This window comes from Pistacia vera, unplaced genomic scaffold (assembly GCF_008641045.1).
Source record: "Pistacia vera cultivar Batoury unplaced genomic scaffold, PisVer_v2 Contig40, whole genome shotgun sequence".
Classification (NCBI taxonomy): Eukaryota; Viridiplantae; Streptophyta; class Magnoliopsida; order Sapindales; family Anacardiaceae; genus Pistacia; species Pistacia vera.
The window spans coordinates 2,872,002-2,896,733 of NW_022196224.1; the positions used below are offsets into that span (position 1 = coordinate 2,872,002).

At 36.6% G+C, this 24,732-nt stretch overlaps 1 protein-coding gene across 1 annotated transcript; it reads right to left on the minus strand.

Moving 5' to 3' along the window:
- Nucleotides 1-13,925: 13,925 nt before the first annotated feature.
- LOC116141675 (exopolygalacturonase-like) lies at nucleotides 13,926-15,442 on the minus strand. The gene is made up of 4 exons (XM_031427153.1): nucleotides 15,314-15,442; nucleotides 14,911-15,213; nucleotides 14,298-14,813; nucleotides 13,926-14,183 (listed from the first exon to the last, which is right to left on the minus strand). The coding sequence occupies exons 1-4, from the start codon at nucleotides 15,440-15,442 to the stop codon at nucleotides 13,926-13,928; spliced, it is 1,206 nt and encodes a 401-aa protein (XP_031283013.1).
- Between the last annotated feature and the right edge of the window lie 9,290 nt (nucleotides 15,443-24,732).

Sequence of the window (24,732 nt, forward strand, 5' to 3'; positions counted from 1 at the left end):
CAATGTAATTGAAAGTTTAAACTTAAAATCATCCATAATAGTGCCAAAACACTTTAAATCCTAAGACATTTAACTCCAGTTCTGATTGTAATAAAATTTCCTCCACCTAGACAATTGCAAAGAAAAAGACAAGTCCAAGTACCAGTTTTCCTCTCATTTCCCTTCCATACATTATCATTTCCCTCCTGTGATAGCCCAAGCCACTTTGAGAAGTTTTCAAATTCTTTATAATCACTGTCTGATATCATTGTTTGGTATCATGCCTTGCCAGCAGCGTTGATTGCAGATGTCGCCACTTTGAGAAGTTTTCGATTTCTGTATAATCACTGTCTGAAATCATTGTTTGGTACCATGCATTGCCAATAGCGTTGATTGTAGATGCCGCCACTTTAAGAAGTTTTCAAATTCTGTATAATCACTGTCTGAGATCATTGTTTGGTACCATGCCTTGCCAGTAGCCTTGATTACAGATGCCTCCTTCTGGCCACCAACCTTGATTGCAGATGCCTGCTCCTGACCACCATCCTTGATTGCAGATGCCTGCTCTTGGCCACCAACCTTGATTGTAGATGCCTTGCTGGCAACCTACTCTGATAGCCCAAGCCAGTTTGAGAAGTTTCCTCTCATTATTTGCCAACAACCGGCAAAATTATCCGGCACACCTGTAGCCACGCCAACTTTTCTAATTAAAAAATAAAAATAAAAAAGTTTTTCAAGGCCAATTTGTTAAATGGAAACTTGGGATGTCCGGGGAGTTAAATTTTCTCTCTTCACGAACCCAAGTGATACGTTTACAAGTCCTAAAACACTTGTAAACATGAGTGGACAAGGAATTACAAGTCCTAAAACACTTGTTAATTCGGTTGAATCAAAGAATTGCATTCCAAGTCCTAAAACACTTGGATTGTGGAGTGTGGAAAGCATTGGAGGAGATTCGGCCCAAGCAAGNGGATTTTATTAAGAATAGAGGTTATTTTTGTTGGTATGGAGTAATTAATGTTTGTGTTAAGGTTGAGAAATTTATAATTTTAAATAATGTATTCTGATGGTGGATAAGAGTCTTAGTGTAAGAAGAGATGATTATGGAATGAATGCATTTAGTGATTGGATCAGTGCCATGTTATTGTTTAAATTTGCTTGTGTGTGTGGGTTAGGAATTTTTCATTTTCGAAGTAGCTCACTATTTTTATCATTTGTTTTGGTAGTTAATTGTCTGATGTTAGTTAGTGAATCATGTGGTTTAGGCAGGTTGGTTATCAAATTACAAGTCTCAAGAGGTAGCTCATTTAGCTTGATTGCAAATGAACAAATTTTACGCAATGTAGCCTGTAAGGGATAATTCTTCAACAAGAGGAGATCAAAAACAAGTCTTATTCTCCAAATTTTGAGTACGTCAGATTAATGATTTAGGTTATTACCACAGCAAATGACAGAATTAAGGAGAAAAAATTATATAAATGAGAATCTAATTTAGAAAAATTGTGACAAAGGCCTTATATTTTCAGATTGAGCTTGATGGTATGCCTGGCAATTCATATTACTGACCAGGTGATAGTTAATTAACCAATAATTTGCTATTTCAGAACTTTCTATGGCAAGGTAGACAAAGAAAATGTTGAGAACTTTAAAGAAGCTTGATCTAAATTAGGAATATTCAGGATAGGGTATCATGTTTTTCCTTTCACAAACTCCAAATAATTGTAATACATGTGCTTTTGATTTGCTGGTATTGAGTTTTGTACTTGTATTTGTCACCATGATACGCTTTCCTTAATTATTTTCCACCAGTTGTACATATATACACTTCCTTATTTAGTCAGAATATGTATTAATAGCTGTAATTTAGGCAGATCTTTCTGCGGTAATTTAGGCTTGATTCTAACCTTGTATATTGCACATTTGTGCATGCCTATATATTGCACATTGAATCCAATTGACATGGTATTAGAGCTAGGTTCCTAAGTTACAAACCTTTCTCGTGTGGGTTTTCTGTTTTTTTTTCTTCTTGGTGTTTTTGGTCACGTTAGGCTTCCTCTTGGGTGCTGTTGGTGTTGTTCTTGGGACTCGATATTTTCGTCATTGTCTGAGTGTCTCTTGGAGTTTTTCGACGCATTCTGGGTGTGCTTGCTTGGTGGCGCATCTTTGGTTCTGAGGTTGTTGGCAGTTTCTGGTGGTCTGTTGCATTTGTTGGCAGTTTCTGGTGGTTCCTTGGTGGTGGTCGATCTCTTCTGGGGTGGTTTGGGGTTTCCATTTTTTTGGAAATCGATTGTTGACGTGTTTGGGAAGGTATCGTTCCAGTTTTCTTTTATGAAATTGTTTGGTTGATACTGTTTGGGATTATTCTTGGGCTATTGGCTATTTTTTGTTAGTGTTTAATTCAGTTATCATGTCTTCTGATTTTATTGTGGTGAAATTCACGTGTAAGAACTATTTTGCTTTGGAATTTCAATTTCTTTTATTTGTTATGGGGAAAAAGTTATGGGGTCATATTGATGGGAGTGATAAGGCTCCTACGGATGTTTCTAAACTAGCTCAGTGGCAAACCAAAGATGCTCGGGTGATGACATGGATTTTAGGATCAGTGGATCCTATTATTTTCTTAATCTAAGGCCATATAAGACTGCAAAATCTATGTGGGAATACTTTAAAAAAAGTATATAATCATGACAATATTGCTCGACGTTCTCAATTAGAGTACGAGATTGCTAGTTATACTCAGGGTGATTTCTCCATTCAGGATTATTTTTCTGGATTTAATAATATATGGGGGGAATTTACTGACATTATTTATGCCAAGGTACCAGAAGATTCTCTCTCAGTTGTGCAGGAAATTCATGCGCAAAGCATGCGAGATCAATTTTTAATGAAGTTACGACCTGAATTTGAAGCCACTCGCTCTAATTTGATGAATCGCAATCCCGTGCCATCTTTGGATATCTGTTTTGGGGAGTTACTTAATGAGGAGCAACGACTTACCACCCAGGCCACTTATCAGCACAACAAAATGATATCCAATGCAGTGGCTTATGCTGCTTAAGGAAAAGGCAAGGGACGGGACATGCGGAACGTTCAATGCTTCAGCTGCAAGGAATATGGGCATATTGCCACCAACTGTACACGGAAATTTGGCAACTACTATAAGAAGCCGGGGCACATTGTTAAGGAGTGTCCTACTTGTCCCCAGAATCTTCAGGCCAATGCTTATCAGGCTACTGTGGATTCCGCTTCTTTTGCTACTCCTAGTGCTTCCTCTGCTCTTACTCCTGAGAAGGTACAACAGATGATTATTTCTGCATTTTCAGCCTTAGGACTGCAAGGTAACATTTCACTTTCTCCCTCATGGATTATTGATTTAGGTGCATCTAATCACATGACTAGTTCTTCTGATATTCTTGGCAATGTTCGAACTTATACTGGATCGACACATATTCAGATTGCTAATGGTTGTCAGTTACCTATTCATGCTATTGGGGATGTTGATTCAACTATTAGAGATGTTTTTGTATCTCCTCAATTTTCTACTAGTCTTATTTCAGTCGGGCAATTGGTTGATAATAATTGTGATGTTCATTTTTCTCGTGATGCTTGTCTTGCATAGGATCAGGTGTCGGGCAAGATACTTGCGAAGGGGCCTAAAGTTGGATGTTTATTTCCTATGCATTTTTCCATTCTTGCTGTTATTTCATTTGCTTGTAATGATGTGAACAATAAGTGTGAAGTATGGCACAAACGGTTGGGTCATCCTAATTCTGCTATTTTATCTCATATAATAAACTCTGGTTTGTTGGGTAATAAAGGTCAATTTTCTTTTCCTCTCTCTTTTGACTGTTCCACATGCAAATTAGGTAAAAGTAAGTCTCTTTCTTTTCCTTCTCATGGTAGTCATGCTAACCGCTATTTTGATTTAATTCATAGTGATGTGTGGGGAATTTCTCTGATTATCTCACATGCAAATTATAAATACTTTGTTACATTCATCGATGATTATACAAAGTATACTTGGATTTATTTTCTTCGTGCTAAATCTGAGGTCTTATCTGTTTTTCAACAGTTCACTGCTTATGTCGAGACTCAATTTTTTTCTGGTATTAAAATTCCGAGGTCTGATTCCGGGGGTGAATACATGTCTCGTGAGTTTCATGATTTTCTCACACAAAAAGGCATTGTCTCTCAGCGTTCTTGTCCATATACACCTCAGCAAAATGGTGTTGCTGAACGTAAAAATAGACATTTGTTGGATGTTGTTCGTACTCTTTTGCTTCAATCATATGTTCCTCCTAAATTCTGGGTTGAAGCTTTATCTACGACTGTTTATTTAATTAATAGATTGCCATATAGTGTCTTGAATTATGAAACTCCTTATTTTCGTCTTTATAATCAGCATCCTAAATACCTTGACATGCATACTTTTGGTTGTGTTTGTTTTGTTCATTTGCCTTCTCATGAACGACATAAATTATCTGCTCAATCTGTTAGATGTGCATTTATGGGTAGTACTTCACACAAAGGCTATGTTTGCTATGATCCATGCTTTAACCGATTTCGTATTTCCTGTCATGTTGTGTTCTTTGAAAATCAATCATTCTTTCCTTCTCATGGTAAGTCTTTGCCTGAGATACATGTTTTGCCTCATTTTGATGACTTGCCTCCTTCTATTGACCGATTCAAATCTGGACTTGTATATGAAAAGACGATAATCTACTTTGCCCCTTCCTGAGCCTGGCCTGCCATCTGAACCTGTTCAGACTGAATCATCTACGGGTGATCCAATACTATCCCAGTTCCTCGTCGCTCGACCAGAGTGTCTCGTCTGCCAGACTGGTATGGTTTCTCTGCTACCTCTCTCCATGTTACTCTATCTAATATTCCCATTCCATCCAGTTATTCTAAAGCAGCTACACGTGACTGTTGGTGTGAGGCAATGGCCGAGGAACTTCAGGCTCTTCAGGATAATCATACATGGGATGTTGTCCCTTGTCCTGCTCAAGTAAAAGCTATTGGTTGCAAATGGGTCTATTCTATCAAGCTGCGTTTTGATGGAACTCTGGATTGGTATAAGGCCCGGTTGGTTGCCCTTGGCAATAGACAAGAATATGGGGTGGACTATGAGGAGACTTTTGCTCCCGTTGCCAAAATGACTACGGTACGGACTATCCTGTCTATTGCTGCATCTCGAGGTTGGTCTCTTCATCAGATGGATGTCAAAAATGCATTTCTTCATGGTGATCTCAAAGAAGAGATATACATGACCTTTCCACCTGGTTTGTCATCATCTTCTTCCTCGGATGTCTATAGGTTGAAACGATCATTGTATGGGCTGAAACAAGCTCCCCGGGCCTGGTTTGATAAATTTCGCTCCACTTTGCTCCAATTTTCATTTCAGCAGAGTGCATATGATTCTTCTTTATTTTTCTGCAAGACATCTCTTGGCATTGTCCTTCTTCTGGTTTATGTTGGTGATATTGTTATTACTGGCATAGACTCTAGCTTGATCACCTGACTGCAGCAACATCTTCAAGCCTCATTTCATATGAAGGATCTTGGTTCTCTTACATACTTCTTAGGCTTGGAAGTTCATACTGATTCTTCTGGCATTTTTTTGAATCAGCATAAATATACTCAGGATTTGATGGCATTGGCTAGTCTTCAAGATACTTCTTCTATGGATACTCCTATGGAAGTAAACACGAAGTATCGTCGGGAAGAGGGTGATCTCCTTTCTGACCCTACTATGTATCGACAGTTAGTGGGGAGCTTGAACTACTTAACCATTACACGTCTTGATATTTCCTTTGTCGTACAGCAGGTTAGTCAGTTCATGCAGGCTCCACGTCATCTACACTTAGCTGTCGTTCGTCGTATCATTCGATATCTTCGAGGTTCTCTTAGTTGTGGCCTATTCTTCCCTACTGGGACTCCTCTTCAGCTTGTGGCTTACAGCGATGCAGATTGGACATGATGTCCTGATACGCGCCGATCTGTTACTGGTTGGTGCATGTTTCTTGGTGACTCTTTGATATCTTGGAAGATATTCTTTGGCTTCAGCTTGTGGCTTACAGCGATGCAGATTGGGCAGGATGTCCTGATACGCGTTGATCTGTTACAGGTTGGTGCATGTTTCTTGGTGACTCTTTGATATCTTGGAAGAGTAAGAAACAAGATCGCGTGTCCAAATCTTCTACCGAATCTGAATACCGTGCAATGTCTACTGCTTGTTCTGAGATTCTTTGGCTTCGTGGCCTCCTTGCTAAGATTGGTTGTGTTCAATTCGATCCTACTCCTCTACATGCTGACAACACTAGTGCCATTCAGATCGCTGCCAATCCTGTCTTTCATGAGCGTACCAAACACATTGAGGTGGACTGTCATTCCATTCGGGAAGTATTGGACACTTGTATCATTTCTCTTCCTCATATTTCTACTGACCTCCAGATTGCAGATGTGTTTACGAAGGCCATGACACGACAACGTCATCGGTTTCTTGTAGGCAAATTGATGCTTCTTGACCGACCAGCATCAATTTGAGGAGGGATGTCACCATGATACGCTTTCCTTAATTAGTTTTCACTAGTTGTACATATATACACTTCCTTATTTAGTCAAAATATGTATTAATAGCTGTAATTTAGGCAGATATTTCTGTGGTAATTTAGGCTTGATTCTAGCCTTGTATATTGCACATTTGTGCCTATATATTGCACATTATTGCACATTGAATCCAATTGACAGTATTGTTCTTTTACAAACATATGTTACTTAATGTTGGTGCAATAATGCCACCAAATATGTTCTTTAAGCGCCCACCACTGTTCAATGTCAAAATATGTTTATATGGCAGCTGGAGTTGAAAGTAGGCTTAGGGGGCACCTCATATGAAGATTTCAGGCGCAGCATGCACCTGCTACTACAATTGAGGCTATTCTACCGGTTGTTGATTTCAAATCTGATGTGAACAATTTGTTTGTGTTGATGAACTTCAGCTTTGCTTATGCTTTCACTTTCCTCGAAAAGTAATGGGATCTTGGAGCTCTTGTTACATTGTTATCAGGTGGCATGGGTTTTGTGGTATTTAGTCCTCTCTTTGTTTTGGAATTACCTGGGTGATGTTGAAAAGCAGAAGTTGATTTATGAAATGCCGGATGATTGGATCTGATCACTTTATGGTTAAGAATCGCAAGACCTTTGACAGTGTTTAGCTTCTAATTCAATGGTTGAAGCTACTCAAAGATCTTTCTTCTTCTTCTTTTTGTGTTATCCATTGTAGCAGTCAAATGGTTGGGGTTGTGGTTGAGGTTCTCATTCAAAACTTCAGTTTCTTAGATAGCTTTTGATTTTCTTTATTAAATTTTAGTTCCATTTCTTACACGCTTATTGAGCAACAGATTGGACTCCTATACTTTTAATGTAATTTTTATTCGTGAAATTAATTCATCTAAATGTAACTTGTTTTTTGAATGATAATGCTTAAAGATGGCTAAATTATTGCAATGGATAATGCTATTCATATTTTGCTGTTATTGTTACACTCAGATCCTTGTGTATCTGCTATTCATAGCCAAGAAAAAAAAACCTGAAAAGTAGAAGCTGATTATGTCTTTGCCACTTTCTTTCATTATTTTTTAGATTTTCATTTTATGAATTGAAATAATTTATTGATGTATACATACATAATTCCTTGGATAGGGTACTTGGATTGCGCTCGATGTTCTGAAAGTGGAGTGTGCTTGCTTAAGCATTGATCCTATCTCAGTATCCGGTGCCTCTTATCAGCCTTTGCGAGTGCCGCCAGTCAACAATGTACTAACTGCTCTGTTGCTGGAAAGGTAATTGATCAGATAAAGATTACAAAATATCACGTCAGATTGTGTAGTTGTGGTCCTGTGTTTTCCCAAACTTCTCCCTCGAGTCTTTTACAGTTGGATGAGCAAAAACCAATTAAACACGTTTAGTTTCAATTTATATATAAATAGTAACGAAATTATGATGATTCTAATTGAATAGTAGAAAATTCTTTTGTCCTTTTTAATGAAATTAAATTATACGTTCTCTTAAAGAATAGATTTATAGTGGATGAATTGGACCTATTTTCAATTGGCTTGGCATTAGGATTGAAAACAAGGCTATCTGAAGCATAGTCCATTTTTCATCTTAAAGATCAAACTATTTGAAACAACATAAGAATCTACTTACTCCGAAACAAGTTTCAATTTGAGTAGCACTTAAATGACCTCCAATATTTGAAATATGGACAATTTCATATTCAACTAGCATGTAGTTGCCTCATTGTATTTGTTATTGCTGGCTACAAGCTTTAGCCTACAAGATAATCACTTTTACTGATTCATTTGCTTAATAGCTTAAGTCATGTGCATGAACTTGTAGCCAGTTGATGCAGGTGTATGTGTGTGCACGTTATCAATTTGATTTATCGCCGTGCTTCTGTCTGTCTTTCTCATATCGCTCTCTAGAACAAAATTTAATCAACTTCATTGTTCAAGTTACATTTGCTAATCGTATTCCATGCTTTATTCAGGTGATGTGCTCGAAATGCTTTTGTACCGGTATGATGACGGCAAGCATGACCCCCGCATAGATTCATTTGACTAAAGAAAATCGACAGCTCTCAGTCATTGCAATGTTAATATTTTTGTAGTCAATGTATCTGAAGAACATAGTTTGATCCAACAACAAAACCTTTTTAGGAATATAATTTTTTATTCCTGTTCAATAAGGCTCAGAAGAAACTCCCATTCTATCTTTCCTAGGCATCTCACCACCTTCTTCTTATTATTAAGAACTGGCTGGCATTCAGCCCTTACCCGGGCATGTAGGTGGGATTTCTGGTAAAACTTTTTGAGGGAATGAACCTCGGAGCACGTCTTCAAAGACTAACTTTTTCTTTTACTGATCGTGCACATATGGCTAAGAGAAAAGAAGGAGTACGCCGCTTCTCTTTCTAAGAAAAATGTGGGTGCTTGACTGACTGTTTATGACTAGTTCCTGAGAAAAAGAAAGATAGAGTTGGGTGAACACTTGATAACGAGGGCTCAATATGTGTGTGGTTGGCATGGAAATTTGTTTGTAATTGCAATAGAATAATGACACATTTTCTAGTCGATCTGGATTTTTAAGATTGTGTATAAAGGTTTTGAATTGAATCTCATTTATACTAGAATATGGTTTAAAATTATAGAAACTTATTTAGAATTATATTGTAAAAGGCTAATCAATAGATTGTTTTTTTAAATGTATGTTTAGCAAAGGCTTTCAATATAATAACTTTGACTTAGCTGGTCTTACAAATATAGGAGAAATAATTTATAATGTCATTGGAAGACTATCCTTCACACTAGCAGAGTCACCCTCGGCGTGTGGCAATTAATGATTTGTTGATTTGGATAGGTTTTGATCGTAAAAGACCATAACTGTAACATTACATGGGATAATAATGTTAGAGAAGGTATCCTAGAGTCAATAGCTTTTTGTAATATGACTCTATGTATCATGGATATTCTATTAATAAAAGATATTATTTATATTATGTAAATCGTATGCCATATGTGTGTAATAATATATGTCCTTAGGATAGTGAAATCAGGATGAGTGAATCAAGCAGTTATAAGTCTTGATTGTGAGATCCCTATGAACACATATGATAACTATTCTAGAAACGTTCATAGCTCCAGTATTATTCTGACCTAGGGTATAGATAATACGGTAAGATTATTATAACATTGAACGACCCTACCGAAAGGTCGTGACAGATCTTGCATGTCCATGTTGTTCATTGACAACTTGGTGCGACGCATGGGTGCTTATTATTCATGAGTTCATTGGATTGGCCTATATAGAGGATTTCATATAAATGGTAACCTCAGTGTCTATAGAATACATCCTCTAATGGATGATGGTGTACGTGATCCTTAAACTTGAGATTACTAGAGCGCCATGTGTAAATATTGGTGTAGTTTGACGTTAGCCAAATGTAATCCTATCTAGGGTAATTAGTATGATAGTGATTGGCTACATTGAGAAGTACATTATGACTATGGTGGGTCGACAAATGATTCATCACTCTAAAGTATAGGAGAAACTATCTCGGTGAGATATTTGGTAAAAGGCAACGACCTTAAATCTGTGACCATAGTGGAATTGAGTTGTTGCTTGAATCCAATTTCATTTGGTTGTTGGTTTGATAACCGAATACGAATATGTCAAGGAATTTCATACTTGAAGCTGACACTATTTTTGTGCTTCAAACCTTGATGAGATAATTGATGATGAAGGGACTGAATTGCACAATAACCATATCGTTAATAGGTAACTGTTACACTGAATATGTATTTGTCGGGTGGCCATGATGCCTTGCTAGAGGCCAATTTTAGTCTGTGTGTAGTGAGACAATTAATAGAATATAATTGCAATACTATTCCCTACCGACATGGTAAGGAGTTTATGGGTTACACACTTAAAACACAATTTAAGGAAGATGATGGATAAGGACAATTTTGTTTTTCAAGATGAAAGGGTATTTTGGTAAATCCTACAGAGTAATTAAATTTGTTGAAAGGTCGTTGCCTTTGTCCAATTTTAAATAATGAATTATAATTGAAATTAATATCAATATTAATATATATATTTATATCAACTCACATGTGTATTTATATATGTATTAAATAATAATTATTAATAATAATGAAATGCCAACTCTTACTTGGGGAACAATAAATATTTAAATACTAAGGAATTTATATTAAATATTACTAGGAATGTTTTAAGAATATTTCAAAGCATATTAGGGTTTTCGCTGCCCTATAAAAAAAGGCAACTAAAATAATTTTACCCTAATCTTTTAGTTTTAACGCCCAAGCTAAAGTGAAAGAGCAAAATTTCTCTTTGAAATTTTCATCCCTTCTCTTCTTTGAACCACCATCTTCATTCTACCAAATTGATCTTGTGTGCATTCTTGTTTTTGTATGCAGCGACGGAGGGAGAGGGGGTCAAGGAGGGTCAATTGACCATTCTTGACTTTGAAAAATTATCAAAATTCAAACATATATATATATAAGGGTTAGCTTGTCATGACCCTCCACTTAAATTGCAGATGTTCAGATGGAGAATCGAACTTGAGACCGTGTGCCTATTCACACTATTCCCAATTCGTTATACGCATCTAGACCACCTATAGATGAGTTATATCAAAATATTGAAGTTAGAAAAAAAAAAGATAAATATAAAAAATATGTATTTTGATGCATTATTTTAAGGGGTCAAAACATAAAAGTGAAATTACAAATAATATTTTACTATAAAAGCTAGATAAATCTTTGAATATTTTATTAGTAGAAATTTTATTATAGTTTAATATGGAGGTGTTGTTATTTGTGTTGATTTAATAACTTGTTCGTTAGTAATTTTTCTTAGTTTTGTTTTACACTTGTTAAAGTATTATAAATTTATTTCATATCGTCAAACATAATCATAAATATATTAATTACAAAGAGCATTATAAATAAATACTCATATTTTTATATAACTTATACCCAATATATTATTTATTATAAGTTTATTTACAATTGTATTATTAAGTTTAATTAACGTCTTAACCCTCTTAGAATGAGTTTCTAGCTACGCCCTTGTTTGTATTGTATGGATTACCGTTTGTTCACTTTTATTCTTGAAGCGGTAGCGTTTTTCTACAATCAATCGAAAGAGCCACCAATGTTTGGTATGAAATCAAAACCTTGAATGGTTTATTATATTTTCATGTAAATAACATTTAATTCGTTATGAGGATCGTGGACTTTAGGTTTTAATAAAAAATTTTGGGTCCGTTTGTTTTAATATTTCATATCCTATTCCCAATCCTATCATCAAAATAACTGTTTGTTTCATTATCCTCAAAATACTATTATATTTTCTTCAACTATATTTTAAATCTTTTAAGTTGATTAATTTAACTAAACACCTTTAGAAAAAGGTTTAAAAATTAATAAAAACACTCCCACCCACCCACATTTGTCAGATTCCGGCCACCACTGCTGGAAGGTGGTCGGAATCTGGTGTAATGGCACACTACCAGTTGGATCTGGTTGGTAGTGTGCCGATCTATCATTTTTCGGCCAAATCCATCGCGGATTTGGCCGGAAAAGGCCAGATCCACGACCAAAGATTTGGCCGTTGACAGCTAGATCTTTGGTCGTAGCTGGTCGTCAACGACGGCCATATCTTTGGTCGTTGACGGTCAGAAATGACCGTAGATCTGGTCAGAAAAGGTTATATCGGCACTCAAACGACCAGATCTAACTAGTTGTGTGCCGTAACCCCAGATTCCGATGGTGGTGGCCGGAATCTGGCAACTGTGGGTGGGGGTGCTTTTGTTATTTTACAAAATTTTTGTATATTGGGGTATTTAGTAAATTAGCAAACCTAGCGGGGTGTTTTTGTTAGTTTTTAAATTCTACCTCGTTATTCTCACCAAACTCTAAAAATATAAAAAATCATATCCAAAATAATAAAACACGATTTTCCAAAAAATCTCATGAAATACTCTAACCTCATTTTCCAAAAGAGAAATGCTAGATGTACAAAGACACTTGCAAAGAGTCAATCACGATTTTAATTACCATTTTAATAGCATATGACTAAATTTCTACAATTTTATCATGCAAAATTACCATGGTGATAGTCAAACACGATTTAGTCACACTTGCTGATGAGCACCATTATCAGGCGTTAGTTACAAATTACGCAAACTGGAAGTTTTCGACAATGTGAAGACGATGTTAATCCTCACCTAGTTAGACATGCTCAGACAAACATGTTTTAGCTAGTTACTGGACATTAGAAAGATTCAATTTTTTAAGAAGTTATGCCACGACATAATCTTGAGGGAAGAGAAAACAGAAGGACTACTAAAACAAACGATATATTAGTAAACAATGAATTCTCACATTCAGCTTATGCCTCCAATGTGGGAACAACCGATCGACTATTGAAGAATGTGACAAATGCAACAACCTGCAAACAAGAACTTAAAGCCTCCAACGTGCTAAAATCCCCACTCCAGCTTGTCTGCAGACAACTAAACAGCTTGTTTCCGCTAAAAACAGTCTTCACTTCAGCTTTTAACTAAAGGGTTCTCGCTTCACGTTGTTTCAGACCATTTCACTTTTACTTTTAGAAGACCAACCCGGAAAATATCAGTTTCCGGAAAGCAACTTAAATTGAAAATTTTGTCAAGAAAAAAAAAAAAAAAATTAAATAAGGAAAAAAAGAATGAGGCAAGCTTTTTTCTAATCAACAGTTAAGTTTCTCGAGAAACCAACGTAAACTGAAAATTTTGTGGGGAAGAAAAAATAAAAGAAGAATGGAGCTTCAAATGTGTTAAACAAATTGTTGACTTCTCGACGAAAGTTCTAATATTTCTTGCAAAACAAGCAGATAGTTGAAATGTTTTCAGATTATCGGTATGGATGAGAGTTCTAATTTTAAAAGTTGTAGGGAAAATCTGATTTGTCAACGGTCTCGAAAACGTTAATTTGAAGTTGGATTTCTCTCTCCCTCTCTCTCTTTTTTCCTTCACTTAAATAGGAGTTTGGTTTCTCTGACAAGGGCTATAGGTTTCTCCATTCAGTATTAGATGTAATATGTGTTCACAGGTTAGTTAACAATAAGTTTAGAGTTAAAAGGCTAACAAAAAAAACAAAAAAAAGTCGTTGGAAGGTTCAACTAACAAGAAAATTTTTAGTTGAACTTAATTGCACATTGAAACTCGCACAACGGTCGTTTAAAGTAGCAAGTAGAACAATTCTAATTCCACAAATGAAATAATATAGATTTATAACAGACCGATTCATGCATATATCGACATGAGAAGGTTTAAGAGTGGCTATGTATGCTCTACACATATATTTGCAATTAAATTAAGCTTTGCGAGAAGGGGCCGCAGTGGGGCTGCCACATGCTAGCGCGCTTTGTACGCCGATCACCTTAGGTTTAACATTACTACATTCGGATGAGATAGGTCCTTCCTTTCCAATGTATTTAAGGTCGATATTTGCAAGCTCCACACCGTCGCATGGTACACCACTACTACAAGCAAGCTTTACAGCAACTGGAGTTGCAGAAGTGCCTCGAATGTTCTTGAAGCTAACGTTGTTGATCTTCACGCGCGATGGATGCTGAAGAAAATAGAATAAAGCATTATGGAACTGATACGGTCAATGTCATGAGACTTGATAAACACAAAAGAAAGAAACAAAGAAATTTGATTTTTTTTCTTTTCTTTTTTATACCTTTGCATTGCAGTCATTGTGTGGGCAGTAGGCTTGATCAATGATGATAGGATTGCTGACATTAACCATAGTAAGGTCCTCGAAGTGCATGTTGGATGCAGAGCCTGCATAGGAAGCTGGCCAAGTTTTGATTCTCATACCATTGTCGGTATTAGTGAGAGTACAACCCTTGACAGTGATTCCGACTACAGGTTCTTCTCTCTCATACTGTCCTAGACTTCCGACGCTGATGCCATGACCAGGTCCGCATGTAACTTTGGTAATTGACACATTCTGGGCTCCACCACCGATGGAAATGCAATCGTCACCCGTTGCAATTTTTGAATCTGTAATTTCAATTCCACTAGATCTTCCGATGTGGATGCCATCGGTGTTTTTGCTATCTGCAGGCGCGGTGATGGTAAAGCGACGGAAAGCGACGTTCTTGCAACCTAGGACGTTAACATGAAATTGCTTGCTGTTTAAGGAAGTCACATCTTGGACCAACCCGTTTGTAATGAAGTCGAACCTCATATTCTGTGCACAGGATTGAAACAAGTGTTGTCAGTGCCATACGTATAACATACTCTTTAGTTAGTTTAGCAAGATATGTGGGACTAGATAATAAACTTACAATGGGAAGCTGCTTGCAATAATCATTGCCACAGGCTCCCCAAGACGAGGCTCCTTGGCCGTCAAAAATTCCACCACCCGACAATGTGAAGCCTTGAATGCGTTGGAAAGTAACCCAACCGCCATCCTCTGTCGTTTCGCCAGCGCCCGACAGGGCCTTGAGGGTGCCTTGAACTTGAACCTCAATAGTAGCCTTGCAAGGACCTTCTAAGGTCACCGGACTTAATGAGAATATCCCTTTTGGAATCAAAACTTTGCTTGGCGTAGCGGATGCACATGCTTTTTTCCATGTACTTGTTAAAGCCTGAGACAAGAAACGTTACGTTATAAAGGAGATCAATTTGGAGATTAACGAAATAGAAATCCTCATGCATACGTATTTTTTTACTGCGTTGGAGTATTACTGCATTGATATCTGGTCCATTGGCCTTGGCGCCATCTTTTGTCACGTCGAAAATTGACTGAGCTCTACCTGTTGATACAAACAATACCAATAAAAACGTAACTTTCGCTATGCCAATCGATTTCACCATGTTTTCCCTTCCGCTTTTAGTGTTGTTACTTTCTCGCTATAGTCTTTTTCGATGAGTAATCATGAAATCCTAGTTCTACAAGACCATATTTATAATGCATTGAAGAAAGCTAATGCCGCAAATTTATAACAAGTCATTCGCCAATTTTGTCCTCTGTTTGAAGAATGTTGTAACGTAATACGTTGTATCTATTTTTCAGTTATTAGTTTCTTTTATATGTTTCATATATGTTTGACTAAGGGATGTTGTTAATTAATGCCAGTTAATGACGTAACGCCTATGCATTATTCGTATTTTGGCAAAACGAACAAAGTGGTGGTCTTGCATGTGGAACATTATTATTAGAATGTAATATTAGATTTTGCTCAAATGTACGTATTAGCAGTGTTAGCAATATGTAATCTCCTAGTCGAGGCATAAGTAGTGGCGGAGCTACTATAGGACCAAGATAAGCAATTGCACATCTTTGAGTTCTCGAAATTCTTCCTGGTTTACGTTTTGGAAAATTGCCTTGTTCAGCGAGATTTTCTAAATTTTTTAGAATATTCAAAGCTGAAACGTCAATCCAAAGTGCCTCAGAATTGTTTTCACTATCCTTGTTTGTTTCTTCACAGTTTCTACCAAGTTTAATGAAGAGAATTACGGATATAAGGTGAAAACTGAAGTCCATATCGTGTCCCATTTCATACTAATAATGGAAATATCAATTGCATGTTCGTCCCAGAGGGAAAAAATGCACGTAATCTCATTGGGGAAAATTTGTTACCAGTTCAAAATTCCTACAGGGTCACTCGCGGAGGCAAATTGACAAGAAAAACAATTAGAACCAAAACCCCCACTCGTCGTTCAGTTTTTCTTACTTAAACAACGCATGGATATTAGAAACAAAATTTTGCCTGGTTGCTCGTCTTTTAGGGTTCAAAATAAACCAACTCCGGAAGTGTTTCTCTTTATTTTATTTTCTATGCATTATGATGGTAAAACAACTCACCACAAGAATGAAAGTAGGCGAACTAAAGATCTAATTCTAGCCAATAAAAAATATAATTAAAAAAGATCTCCAAATACACACATATGAAAAAGCATAATAAGATCATCACATATCAATCTGACGGCACTGGAACTACTAAAACAAAAGATATATTAGCAAACAATGAGTTCTCACATTCAGCTTATGCCTCCAATGTGGGAACAACCGATCGACTATTGAAGAATGTGACAAATGCAACAACCTGCAAACAAGAACTTAAAGCCTCCAACGTGCTAAAATCCCCCCACTCCAGCTTGTCTGCAGACAACTAAACAGCTTGTTTCCGCTAAAAACAGTCTTCACTTCAGCTTTTAACTAAAGGGTTATCGCTTCACATTGTTTCTAACCATTTAACTTTTACTTTTAGAAGACCAACCCGGAAAATATCAGTTTCCGGAAAGCAACTTAAATTGAAAATTTTGTCAAGAAAAAAAAAAAAAATTAAATAAGGAGAAAAAGAATGAAGCAAACTTTTTTCTAATCAACAGTTTAGTTTCTCGAGAAACCAACATAAACTGAAAATTTTGTGGGGAAGAAAAAATAAAAGAAGAATGGAGCTTCGAATGTGTAAAACAAATTGTTGACTTCTCGACGAAAGTTTTAATTTTTCTTGCAAAACAAGTAGATAGTTGAAATGTTTTCAGATTATCGGCATGGATGACAGTTCTAATTTTAAAAGTTGGGAAAATCTGACGTTAATTTGAAGTTGGATTTCTACTATAGTGAGCGTGAAATTGCAAAAAAAAAAAAAAAAAAGAATTTCTATGACATAGTCCTTGACCCAAGATCACGACTCGATAAATTAATCCACAATATATTTATATGAGTAAACCATGCAAGGTTAGTGATTTTATACCTTCGTTGGTGGCTCATTCTCTCGATCTCGCTATTGACCCAACATATGATCGAGCTTGACGATATCCACACGAAAGTAGGCTTGGGGATCACCCTAAGATTGATTGTTAGACCAATCAAAGGGTTAGGAGATGTGGCAGAAATTAGAGAGAGGATTTCTCTCTCTAAGGGTTGGCGGCTAGGGTTTATTTTGGGAGAGTTATTTTGCTTTTAATTTTGCAAAATAAACTTATGAGAATTGCTCTTTTAAATCAAAACCCAACGATATAGGCAATCCCAAATAAGAATCCAATAAGGATTGTAAATCCTTGATTTCTATTTGGATTGGACTTTAATTTCTATTTGAATTGGATTGTAATCCTTGATATAAGGGATTAGAATATCTCTTAAAGATATTCCCTTTAAATATGAATCCTAATTAAATAAATATTCCTATTTATTTAATCCATATATATTTATCATATTTAATATATATTCTCCATATTAATTAAAATTAATGTGATTCCAATTTTGCTAAAAATTCTCCCAATAAATTGGATAATGGTGTCAACCCCTTAGCAAAATTACCAAAGTTCCCTTTTCGCCCATAATGACGAAAATGCCTATGGACTCCCAAATTACCGAAGTACCCTTTTTGGCCCAAGGACAAGATTGTCATTCCATTTCTGTTTCTCACTTAACTATCTTCTATGTGTGTGACTTGAAGGCTCTTTACTTTGCCGGCAATGTCCCGATAACTAGTTAAGCAACAAACAATTAGTGTTTTGGTACACCAATCAAGATTGGCCTCTAGCAAGGCATCATGATTCCCTGGTAAGTAAAGGATTAGAGATTTAGGCTTACCGTTTCTACAGTATGATTACCATACAATTCGATCCATTCATCTTATATCTCACCAAGGTTTGAGGTACATAAATAGTGTCTACCTCAAAATGCTACCTTGACATGTTCTATATTTGGTTCTTGAATCTTACAACTATAAAATTGGATTCTAGCACCAACTCGATTCCACCATGGCCACGGATTTGTGTTAGGAAACGATCAAGTTATGGCAGCGGAAACGAAAACATAAACATCATAGATTGTTCCTTTGAACTAAGATCAGGGCACAAATTTATAGTTTATATAACATATTAGAATATGCAGAAAAATCAGCTCAAGGTTAAGAAACCATACCCACGTTTGGAGGCTCCTCCAACTTGTCTTGGAATGAGTTTCGCTACTGATCCAAGAATAGGATCGAACCAGCGGTAGTCCAGATGAAGATAATCCCCAACGAACTAAAGAGGGATTTGCTAGATCCTCTTTAGCCTTAAGAACCAAGAACAAAAATCAAATGAAACTTTGATTCAATCAAAGATGAAGTGGCGTGGAAGAGAAGAAAAAGGGGGCTGGAATTTCTCTTGAAATGATTGAATGAATTAAATTATTATTTCTCATAAAGTGTTGCATTTATATAGTGCACACTTTGCCCTATTCCATCATGGAATAGGCTTGGGCACCAACCCAAATAGCCCCTATATCCAAACAGCCCCAATTAGATAATTTATCATTATTGTTATTTCAATTAAACTCAATTAATATATATTTCATATATTAACATTTAACAATAACAATAATTCATTTAAATATATATGCGAACACAAATTTAAATATAATTTCACTTATTTAATTTTATTAACAAATTAAATAAATGCTACGACCTCAACAAATTTAATTACATTGTGAAATTACCCAAATACCCTTTTCGCCTAAAATGACAAAAACGCCATTCTTTTAAACAGGTTCTTAAATTATCTTCTATGTGTGTGACCCATAGGCTCCTTATGATACCGGCAGTGTGTAGTATCGTGATTAACACTAATTAATTGTCTCACTACACACAGACCAAGATTGGCCCCTAGCAAGGCATCATGGCCACCCGATAGATTCAGATTCAGCTAAGCAACTACCTGTCAACGATATGGTTACTGTACAATCCAATCTTTTCATCATACGTTATCTCGACGAGATCGAGACATAGAAATAGTGTCAACCTCAGTTACTCTTGATATTATGTATTCAGTTACTAGACCAATGACCTGAATTATAAACTAGACAGAGCAACAACTCAATCCCAATGTGGCCACAGTTTTAGTGTCATTGCCATTTACTGAATTGCGCTGTGAGATAACTCCCCCCGTACCCGGGAGTGATGAATCCTCAGTCTATCTACCATAGTCTTGATACACTCCTTGATGCAGCCAATCATTACCGTATTGACAGCTCTGAATAGAACTGCGTTGGGCTTATGTCAAACTACACCAATCGATGCACAAGGCGCTTCGGTGATCTCAAGTCTAAGGATCACATGCACCACCATTCGTTAGAAGATTTGTCCCATAGACACTGGGGTTACCATCCATATGAAATCCTCTGGTGGATCAGTCAAGTGAACTTGCCTATAGCAAGCACCCATGTGTTGCACCAGGTTGTCACCAAACAACCTTGACAAGTGAGATCAGTCATTGCCTTTCGATAGGGTCGTTTAACATTATGATAACCTTACCGTATTAGCTGTGCCCTTACTTCAGAATAATACTAGGGCTATAAACGTTTCTAGAATGACCATCTTATGTGCTCATAGGGTTCTCACTATCAATATTTGAAACACTTGACACCCTCGTCACGGTTCTACCATTCTAAGGACATATATCAATATATACAATGATGATTTATGCGATATAGAATAAAATGCCTTTTATTGATCAATGAACATTATTACAAAGAGTTAATTCTACAATAATTGATTGGCTCTAGGTCATATACTCTAACAATTTGAGGTTGTAGTTCTTAACCAAATATCTTGCCGAGATAAGATCTCCTGTAACCAGGAGTGATGAATCATTTGTTGATCCACCATAGCCATAGTGTACTTCTCGATGTAATCAATCACGACCGTTCTGGTAATCCCTAAGAAGACGACATTAGGTTGGTGTCAAATCACATTGATATTTACACACGGTACTCTGTTGATCTCAAGTCAAAGGACCATATGCACCACCATTTGTAAGAAAAAATTATTCCACAAACATTGGGTTTACCATCTTGTGTGAAATCCTTTGATGGGTCATTTCAGTGGACTTGCACAACCCATACGTTGCACTAGGTTAATGCCCACAACCTTGACATGTGAGATTTGTCACTATCTTTTGATAGGGTCGTTCAATGTGATGATGGTCTCTCTGTATAATTTGTGTCCTTGGTCAGATTTATACTATGACTATGGATGGTTTAAGAAGGGCTACCATTTGTGCTAATAGGGTTCTCATAATTAAGATTTATAGCACTTAATTCCCTGGTCACTGGTTTCAACCTTTTTGTGGACATATACTATTTTCTTTACATGCAATAAATAGATGCTATAGTATATATGCTCATAAATAAGCGATGCCTTTTATTTATTAATATTGAGTTTACAAAAGCTAAAACATTGGCTTTAGTGCACCAACTCTAACAATCTCCCACTTGCACTATAGCCAATCATTCATACATTTGATCCCATATGATGCTATGTGCCTATCAAGCTTCTGCTAGGACAAAGCTTTCATAAGTGGGTCTGTGATGTTATCGTCAGTAGGTACTCTGTTGATTTGTACATCACCTCTCTTCACGATTTCTCTGATGAGATGGTATCACCAAAGTATATGTTTGGATCATTAGTGAGATCGTGGTTCTTTGGCCTGAGCTATGGCACCTTGTTGTCGTAGTAAAGCACAATGCTCGGAACCACCTCTAATTTAGTCACTCACTTCTTGATCCAAACAATTTCTTTTGTTGATAGACACAAAGTTTAATCCTTCACAAGTGCACGAGTCACAATTGTAGCATAGTGCACAAGTAAGGGTCGATCCCATAGAGACTGGAGATTTTCTTGTTATCCTAGTAACTATGCCTTGTGAAAACAACAAGAATTGAAATAAAGAAAGCATACAAACGACATTAAAGTAAATCTAAATCTAACTATCTACAAGAATCCTAGGGCTCTAACTCTTTCATAATTACTAGGCTACATGTTCATCATCAAACTATTGTTCTCTCCATTCCATTCTAGGCTTCGTACATATTCGGGTTAAACCTAGTACTTTTCATCATCTAAACTAGCTAGTGGTGTATAGTCTAGTCCAAATAATGAAGGAACCAATTCGCATAGACACAAACCATCCATTCACAGAGCTAATCAAGATAGGCATGGCATCACTCGTTCAAAGATATTACCGTGGGCGTTCAGATTTAACCTAATATTTTCACTAATCAAACTAGCTAGTGGCGTATAGTCTAGTTTGACTACAAAACCCATTAAGCACAAGACGTTCTTAAAGACAATAACCAACTTATACCCAGGCAGGGTTACAAATAAGTCATTCCACACACAATCTTGTCTCATACAATCAATTAACAAACATCAAGGTTGATCAAGCCCTGATATCAACTAAAGATTGAATTAAATGCAATGAATGAATCTATAACATAATAAAATGGATCAAACAAATAGACTAACAATAAAACACAAGCCTTCAATTAGATTACATCAAATCCATAGAAAACAAACTACAACATAAAGGAATAGAAACGATTACACCTAGAACCATAATCGTGAAGAACAAAGGAGGAAGAGAGGACGAGAAGCTCCTCTCCTCTCCAAGCTCCACCTTTCCAAGAAGCCCCAAGAGTAGTTCAATCTCTAAAATGTGTATTCTCCTAAAAATGAAATATACTACCCTTCATATAGTTTTTACAATGATTGGTAGTTTAGTAAATACTGGTAACTTAAATTAGGGTTGGAAATGCAGTATTTTTGCATTTTGGGCGACTTTTTCCGTAACGCGATTTAATTGTGTCGCAGCGCGCTTCTAGACAATTTCTTCTTGGGCAAAAACCGTATCACACAGCGGCATAGTTTAATTGTGTCGCAGCAAAATTTGGATTTCGTCGACTTTGTGTTGTGGCTAAAGATTTCTTCGCTGGGGTGCAATCTGGGTTGCACTGTTTTTTTGCCACAATTCAGGAAATTGTGCTGCGGCGTGAATTCCGAATTTCACTTTTTTTCTTCTTGCCTTGATTTATCTACACTTGAATGGGTCCAAGATGTCCAAACACAAGCACAAGCATGAATAATCCATTCTTTTGCACCTGAAAACCTGAACACTCACACAACACCCTTGATTCTGAAAGATAACGAAACATGTAAGAAATCACATCATAAATCACGCATTAAACTTTAAATTCCTTACAATTTCACCTCCAAATCACTACATAAATCCACATTTCCAATGACAGCCCCTGCCGTGCGTGTGAGTGCGTGGTAATGCCTTGCCATGATAGGAACATGCCTAGCCGTTTGGGACTTATGGGCCTTGAACTATGTGCATGGGCCCAGTAGGAGTGGCCTGTTTTGGGCTACTAGGGTTTAATGGTTGTTGCCGTCGATGAGGATAAGCCCTGCGATCTTTCGTGTGGGAATTAAGAGGGTTGAAAACGAATTGTCCCATTGTCACGGGATAAGGGTATTTTCGAGAATGGAGAAAAGCATTTTAAACTTTTATGCTTAGCCCTCAATAGAAGACTGATTTGTATCTATTCTGGATAGTTTAGTCATTTTTCAAACTAGACAGGGACTAAGTTGTAATTTTCTTAAGTTTGGGGACCAATAAAAACTTTGCAAAATTAAAGAGGGTAAAGAAAATTTACCTGACAATTCAAATATGGTAAATTTGAATTTATGCATTGTATGATTGGTGTCTATTATGCATGGTGTTTGGTACTCGGCCATAGACCTTAGGTTTTATTGTTTTGGATTGTTTGTTTTATTTAGGGCCTGCGTGTCCTGCCTTACCTCCCATTCTTCAATGTAAATTTTCTTCTCATCTAAATCCCCTCGAATGTAACTTGAGGTTTCTTTAAATTTATTTGTAAAGTAGAATAAGCTTTGAAGACGAGGTGAAGGCGTGACGAATCCTGAAGATGTTTCATTCTTTGTAATAAAATAATAAACCTAAGGTGGCCTACCAACTTTCTCTAAGTTCGAGGAAATTGGTGTTAGAATGGCCATGTACCAACACTAGTTTATGTAGTGTCTTATTTGTAGAAGCATGCTAAGGTTGAATGCCAAACAATAACATGCTAAATAAATAATTAAAATGGTGAGATATTAAAGCATGAACCACTCATAAATGATATTAAGTCAAAAATAAATTGAGCATTCCATCCCATGAGATTAATCAAACCATCATTCGTCGTGGTCTCACTTGCCCCTGCAGGGAGCCACTTCTACCTTTGCGACGTTAATCGTCATTGGAGTTTTTCCTTAACTAGGCGCACTTTGCTGGATTTGCCTCCGCGAAGGGTTGATAAGTTCAACTAGAGGCATGGTAGAGTAGTGCATATTTAAAATGCACGAGTGGGCATGTAGTGTCCAAACTCACCGATCCAAAAGTTATACTTGAGGCCAACGGTTGGTGCCATTGGATTGTGTAATTGGTTTGTCTGTAGTACTTACATTTGAGTTTAATAAGTTGGTGCTATCAAATGGTGTAAGCTAGAGCTTGTAGCCTACCTACTCATCCTACTTTGGTCTACTTGCCCCCGTGAGAGGTCAAATTAGGAATGATGGGATTTTGGCCCACTAGGAAGAATGATGGACCTTCTCGAGTTTAATAGTGAGGGCTATTAACTTGAATAAAAATGGTGGAGCATATTAATTGATAAAAGGCCCTATTAATTAATAAAAGATTATTAACTCTGTTTTATTTGTACTCGTAGATTTACATTATGACTACCAATAATCTGTCACTATGATAAATCATAGAAAAGGAAAGTAGGTTTGATGGTACAAACTTCACTGGCTGGTATAGAAATCTTCGGATTGTACTCAAGTTAGAAAAGAAGTTGTACATCCTAGATGAACCTGTTAAGGAAGCACCTAAACCTGAAGCTACTTAGGAAGCTATAGATGCTTATAGAAAGTATCTGGATGATGCTGATATTGTACAATGTATTGTACTTGCATCATTGACACTTGATCTGCAAGAGCAACATGAGAATTTGGATGCTAGCTCCATCATCACACATCTTAACGAGCTCTTTTAGAAGCGTACTAGGCACGAATGTTATGAGGTATCAAAGGCATTATATAGATGTTGAATGATTGAGGGAACCCCAGTAGGCCTGTATGTAGTCAAGATGATTGGCTACATACATAAGCTTGAAATACTGGGATTTGGTATAGAGGCAGAACTATCAATAGATCTTGTTCTGCAATCCTTGTTTGATTCCTTCTCCTAATTCATAATGAACTTCAATATGAATTCTATGGAGAAGTCTATCTCAGAGCTCCTGAATATGTTGAAGACAATAGAGAAAGACA

What these genes read in the sequence shown, in the direction of transcription:
- LOC116141675 (XM_031427153.1), bottom strand. Translation starts at nt 15,442, where the DNA reads ATGGTGAAATCGATTGGCATAGCGAAAGTTACGTTTTTATTGGTATTG. An exon ending in ATGGACCAGATATCAATGCA is followed by an intron (nt 15,214 to 15,313) that starts GTAATACTCCAA and finishes TTCTTGTCTCAG; the next exon opens with GCTTTAACAAGTACATGGAA. An exon ending in ACAATGACTGCAATGCAAAG is followed by an intron (nt 14,184 to 14,297) that starts GTATAAAAAAGA and finishes TATTTTCTTCAG; the next exon opens with CATCCATCGCGCGTGAAGAT.